This window comes from Falco naumanni, chromosome 11 (genome assembly GCF_017639655.2).
Source record: "Falco naumanni isolate bFalNau1 chromosome 11, bFalNau1.pat, whole genome shotgun sequence".
NCBI lineage: Eukaryota > Metazoa > Chordata > Aves > Falconiformes > Falconidae > Falco > Falco naumanni.
In genome coordinates this window covers 16,358,847-16,365,407 of record NC_054064.1, presented here as the reverse complement: position 1 = coordinate 16,365,407, position 6,561 = coordinate 16,358,847, and the positions used below count along the sequence as shown (strand labels likewise).

The following is a 6,561-nucleotide window of genomic DNA, read 5'->3' as shown; positions in this document are numbered from 1 at the left end:
GATCAAGAAATTATTTACTGCCTTTCCATGAATACTGGAAGCAATCGTTCCACCAGTGTTCTATAGAGTGTATATGTTGTCCAGCTCTCCCCAGTCTGTTTCATTTACTTTACCTGAAGAAGCAACGGCTATCAGCAGTACCTCAGGCAATTGCGAACTGTATCCTTTGAATCAGATTTGTGCTCATTCTCTAGGGGAGTTTCTACATTGCAAAGTGAAGGTCCAAGATCTGAGTTAGTTGTGAATGAGCTGACGCAGCTAAATGGCTCATCATGCTTCCATGCAGGAACACTAGGCTGGGTCCCAGAAAGTGTATGTTAGTGTGTATAGCTTCTGGCCTCATCAGCCTTACTTCCCAAGCCTAATTATTAACCTCTGAACATGAATAATTAGCCAGACTGCAGTAGTGCTCTAATGCAATGATACAGGCTCCTGTTCTGGTGCCAGCCTGTTCAAAGCATGTTCAGTAGTATCTCTTGATTGCTCCTCATTATAGTGTACATATACTCTTGGAAAAAGGTAGGAAAAGCCCAGAGGCTGCTGTGGTAACACCCACCCCATTTCACACAGTATTTCAGAGCAGCCTTTCAACCTGTTCTGGGGGTTGTGAAGTTACCCAGAATCTCTGCAACATGGTCTAGCTCCTGATGCTTTACCCTAGGGCTTGTAAAGATGTTTTTTGAAGAGAGCTGCATGGAAAGAAGGATCCCTCTTTTTCCTGGGAACACCCCTCGTCAGCTAGAATTAGGCTTCTCAATCATTGAGAAGCTAGGTATTGTATTTAGGTACCTATGATGCAAACCAGTTTCCTTCTCCTAAAATGGCTAGAGATCACCATAAAACATTCAATTTATATTGCTCTGAATTGAAAACAAATCTTGCCATATTGAGAATGCTGACCTTGCACATTTTGCAGAAATAGGAGTAATTAGTTAATTCTTAAATTAGAGTGAAGTAAAAGAATGTGAGTATTCAGGTATCAATCAACCAACCACAAATATCAATATATATATCCACACATAAAATATATTACATGTTGAAACTCTCTTGATGTTATTTTGCATACAGTGAGTATTTAAAATTCAAGTGCCAATTAAGTGCCTGATTTTCAAAGCTTCTAGATTCATAGATCTAGAATTTAGGATCCATTTTGCAGGAGATTAATTTTCAATACATCATTAGGGCTTCTAAGGTTGAAGGCTTTTTAAGGTTCATTTTTAGATGTCTAAGCTGAAACAATTGGAAAGATGAGTTCTCCTGAAGTGATCAGAAAGTGAAAAATCCTGGCACTCTTGAAGCCACCAGCAAATTTCTAATTCACTTGAATGGTCAGGACTCTCACCCCATGTTTAAAGGTTCAGTGTACTTTGTTTCTAAAAATTATGCTTTTACAAAAAAAAAAAAAAAAATCCAAATCAGGCAGCCAAAACCAAATGTGCCCAGATTGTTGGGTGCATTTATAAGCCTTGGTTAAGGCACAGTAAAATATGAATGTGTTGTTAAACATTTTGAAATCCTTCTTTCTAAAATTATGACACATAAGCAGCAAGTTATAGCATAGATATTTGAGATATATTAAAAAGCATATAAAATGAGCAAATTCTCTTAATTTGTAGTTAATTATGTTTTGAACCAGGTTATCTCATTATATCTGATTATATTTGAAGAGTCATATAAATGTGTGTGGCAAACTGCTGGCAACGCAAAACATTGGTTGAAGTTTACAGCATTTAATGGCAATTATTTTTTTCCTAATCCTGAAAGGTATGCTAAGTTGTGTGAATTCAAGTATATATTTATTCATTTAGTATTTATTTCTGCTTTTTTTTACTGAGGATTCATTACCTGAATCCTCGACATGTGTTCTGCGTGGTGAATATTTTCAGTAATGCATGCAATCTACAAATGGAATTAACGTGTCAGAATTCAGCTGTAAGTGTGGATTTGAATCTTCAGAGTCTGGCTTCCTCAAACATCCATGTGGGCCACTGCAGCATTGGCACGTGTATTTGTTTTGTGGATCCCCACAGACCCCAATGCATTTCTCATGTGATGTGGCTGGCTTAAACATTTCACTCCAGAAATCACGTTGTCGATCTGTGATCTTATCTGCTTATTTTGATGAATTCTAATGTTAATGTTATTGTAATACAGTAATGTCATAACTATCTACAAGAATTTGCAATTCCTTTCATACAGAAAATATGACTAAACCTGAAATATGCATGATGCGAAGGAACATTATGTGAAAAGTGACTTGGCAATGAAAAAATGATTGGATTTAAGTCATTTTTGTTTCAGGATACAGGGACTTTAAGACAGCAGTATTTTCGCTTGATTTTTTTTTTTTATTGCAACCTATAAAAATGAGAGGGAAATCAAGAAATTGATGCCGGCGGAGGGCATTTTAATTTGGGTGACTTTCAAAGCCTTTGCTTCCAGTTAGTAGCTTCACTTTGGTGTAAAAAAATACCCCCTGAGGAGGATTTCACACCCCTCTTCCAGTTGCTGTTCCCTGTAACAGCCATTCGAAGACGGGGTTCATCCAGCTGCATCATCACACGAGGCTGTTTTTCCTCTGATGTCACCTCGCATTTCCGAACTTCCCGATGTATGGCGGACTAACACACCTGTGGGGTGACAGACCGATCGCGACAGCCACCCAACGCCGCCGCCGCGCCCGGTGGGAGGGGGCGGGCCCGCCCCGCCGGCCGTGAGTCAGCGCTTTCCCGGGGCAGCGCGGAGGCCCCGCAGCCGGGCGGCACACAAAGCACCGCGGCCTCGCCGCCGCCTCCCGCCGGGCGCCCTCCTCCCCGTTAACGAGTAACGACGCAGCCGGCGCCGGGAGCCGGTTCCCGCCGTGCGCGGTCGCCAGCGGCTCGGTGCCGCCGCTCCCCGCGCCGTCCCCCGCCCGGCGGGCCCGCCCCTCTCCCAGCCTCCTCCGCGGCCGCCCCCTCCCCGCGCCAGGCGGAGCTGGAGCTGGGAGCGACGTCGTTGCTTGCCGCCGCCGCCGCCTCTCCCCAGTGACCGGGGCACCGGCCCTGCCCGGCGGAACCTCGTCTCCGGCCGCCGCCCGACGCTTGGTCCCAGCCGTCGCCTCTGCTGGAGCCGGCGCTGCCCGCGAAGCAGCCATGAGCTGGGGCACGGAGCTGTGGGTGAGTCCCGGCTCGCCTCTCATTGTGTCTGGGATTCGCCGCCTCCCCTTGTCTGCTGAGGCGGCTTCCCCGGGGCAGGCGCGGGGCGGCCGGAGCCCAGGCGGCCGCCGGGGCGCTTTGTTCGACGCTGGGGTGGCGCGCACCGGGCGGGGCGGGGGGGGCTGGCGGTCTGGGGGTGGGGGGAGGCTGGGGGCGGCGGAGGGCGGTGGCGGCCGCGGCGGGGACGGGGGAGCTGAGGCGGGGCGGGAGCGGCGGGTCGGGGAGCGCCTCGTCCGGGGTGTGGGTGAGCGCGTGCCTTCTCGCGCGGCCATGGCGCTCACGGCGGGGGGGGCGGGGTGTGTGTGTGTGTGTGAGGGGGCACGCGCCGCCTCGCCCTCCGCCCGGTAACGGTCACGGCGGGTCGGGCCTCTTTGTGTGCGCCCGCCGCCTCCCTCGGGGCGGACGAGGGGACGGTGCGGGGCGGCGGGGGCCGGCGGCAGGCTCGGGGCGGGGTCCCGGCGCGCCTCGGCCGGGGGCAGCGGCCCGTACCGGGCGGCGAGGCCGCTCCGCTCCCCTCCCGAGAGCCGCCGGGTCGCCCTGCGAGCCCCGTGTCCTGCGCGGCCTCCCTAACTGGAAGCAGCTCCTACACGGCTTTGTCTCCGGGAGCACCCCGGGACGCTGCCCAGCATTAAATTCTTTTAAGCCCGAAGAGCTGGCAGCGGGGAGGCACGGCCCCTGCGCGCCGCTGTCTGCGTGGCCTTCGGGCTTTCTGAAACCCCCGCTCCTGCCGGGGCTCCTGGGCTGTGCCGAGGGCAGCAGGGAAGGGGCTTTTCCCGGGGGATCTGCCCCAGCGAACACAGCGATGTCTGCTCGCGGGCAGCTGTGGGATGTTTTATTTTCTTTGTCAGATTTCCTGCTGCTGCAGCTATAACTGGAGCTGACACCGATCGTGGGAAAGCTTAGGCAAAAAAAGTCTGGTAACGAGGGTTTAACGGCCCCGTTTTAAATGCTGCCTGCCTTTCGTTTCTTTGCTTTTAAACATTGTGAAGCACGGATACTTAGGCTCAGAAAAAAGTAATTACAGAAGGCTAAACGTTGCAGCTTGGAGTTTAGTCAAGAACCCTTAAATTGGACCTAGTATTATACCTTTTTTATTTTTTTAATTTTGAAGTTGAATTAAATTTCTCTATCAGTAGATTCTAGCATAGGGCTGTTGGTCGCTAGAGGAGCGGAGATTGCTCAGCACAGAGACACCTATTTCCCGGGTGAGCTGGGGAGCCAGAGGCAGGGTGGCATTGCACTGAGGGTGCAGGTGGGGGCTGTAGGAGCTGGGCCAGTGGAGCTCCTGAAGCCACCTGAATAAATTCCTGTCTGGCTATGCAAAATGAAGACATAATAGAATTTCATCAAATGCACTATGTGGAGAAGCCTGTATTTAGGGGTTACTGTAGTGCTTTCTACAGCACCTTAACTAGGATTTATAGGCACGTTGAGAATTCAGATAAAATGCGCTTGTTAAGTACTGAGAGTGCTGCTGTAACAAAACTGAAATATTAAACTGTTGTAATATTAACAGTAAGGAGTAAGTAAAAGCTATGATTTATACTGGTAGCCCAAGTGTGTCTTTGTAGCTTGTGCTCGTATATACTTCAGATGAGAGGTTGTAGGTCAGTGTTTTGGAAGAGTGGGGTTTTGCATTTTAGGGGAGCACTGAATTTTCTGTAAGCACTTATGTATGTATCACTTTAGGAAACAGCGCTTTAGCGTAGAGCCTCTATTTTCTTTGTTCAGCTTGTAAATGATAGTTAAGGTTTTGTAGCCTGTCTTGTATTCAGATTTGTAAGAAAGTGTTTATCTTCCTTATGTGCTTAAGGAACATATACAAAAAGGTGGATTTTGACCTCAGACTTCCTTCTAATGACAGGCGTTTCATTCAGAGTCTTATGAAACTAGTTGAATTTTATCTAGACGTACTATATGGGTTTTTTTCCTAAGTCACTAATTCTTACGTGTTACTTCGAAGAAATAATGCCAGAATTTTAAGCTAAAAGATTTACTGCAACAGTTTTAAGTCAGCTAAATTTAATACATTTTTTTGCTTGATACCAGGCGATGCCTACAACTCTACACTAATGAGGTAACTTATGCATAAAATGGTCTGTTTGTAACTATATGACTAGACCGTGACAGTACAAGTTTTCACTTCAAAGTGTACCTTTTAAATGGGTTGTTTTTTCTGTTGAAGCTAATCATACTTAGAAAAATCTGTTAGTGTTACAAAGCAGACTGTTTTCTTAGTTGGAAAAATATTCAGTGTTTCTCTTACAGGTTGAGAAGAATATCAAACCTTAGTTGTTTTAACAACTTGTGTTGAGCAAATAAAGATTAAAAATAATTTCAAAAACTCATTAAAAATTAGCTTAAACGTAGGTTAAAAACACAAGGAAAACCAGCATTTGTGAAGCTTCAAAGACAGGGCTCTGAACAAGGAGTAAATAAACCGTTAGATTTGTGTTCCATTGTAGCTTTTACCTCATCATTCCCTGTTGCTAGCATCAGTGCAGCTTCAGAAGGCACCCCAAGCTGCCCCGGGTTTGCTAATGGCAGCAGGGCACTAGGAAATCGTGGTGTTAAGGGTCACCAGCTGTGGAGAGCTGCACACGTTTTCTGGAGACCTCGTTGAACTTAAAACTCTCCCTCATTAGTGCTTGCACCTGTAGTCATAAAGTGGAGATTTCCAGTATTAAGACTGGTATCTACATGATAGTTTTTTAGAAAGTTTGCAAATATGTGTGTAGGCTTTGCTGATTTACTGAGGCAGATTTGGTGATTTTGTATCAGGTATTTTAATATCTCCTTAATCCTGCCTTATCAAATTGTATCTCTTGATGCTGTTTATTGGTATTTTATGCTGATTTACAGTTCTCATTATATTTTTTTCCTCCTGGAGTCTTACGCTTTATGCTATTTCTGATAAAGTAAAGCTATGCATGGATGGATTTAGAGACAAGGAGCCAGAAGAAAAATCAGGGGATGAGGGAAGCAACTTCTACCTGCTATTTATATGGTCCTTATTTAATATGGTTGTTCTAGTGTTGAAATTATGCATATGCTAATTAAATGGTTACATCAGCGATGTGACAAGGGAAAGATTTTCTTTGATGGGCCAGTATTTTCTAATTCTTTATATTCTGTAGCTGCTAAGTACACCACCATTCTTTGAAGTGGATGTGCATTGGCCAAAACATGCATGTCTTGAGTAGGCTGAAGCACTTTGTGCTTTTCAGTATGTCCTGGCTGAACAGCATGCTCCCTGTTGTGTTTCCTTTGATAGCACTCTATGAAATTATGTCAATTAATAGTAAAATGTTGATCCATTTAAGCCATCCTGTCATTAGAACCATTTCATTCTACGTTTTCTATGCTG

At 46.2% G+C, this 6,561-nt stretch overlaps 1 protein-coding gene across 3 annotated transcripts in view; it reads left to right on the top strand.

The window, feature by feature from the left end:
* The first annotated feature begins 2,719 nt into the window (after positions 1-2,719).
* The window catches only part of FNBP1L (formin binding protein 1 like), a 59,519-nt gene continuing 55,677 nt past the window's right edge, over positions 2,720-6,561 (top strand). For 2 of the 3 annotated variants that reach the window (XM_040610297.1, XM_040610300.1), the window contains exon 1: positions 2,971-3,155. In XM_040610297.1, the coding sequence (XP_040466231.1) occupies positions 3,132-3,155 (24 nt within the window). In that variant the 5' untranslated portion in view covers positions 2,971-3,131. Of the gene's footprint in view, positions 3,156-6,561 lie in introns of all 3 variants that reach the window. The other variant, XM_040610298.1, reaches the window with a different exon arrangement.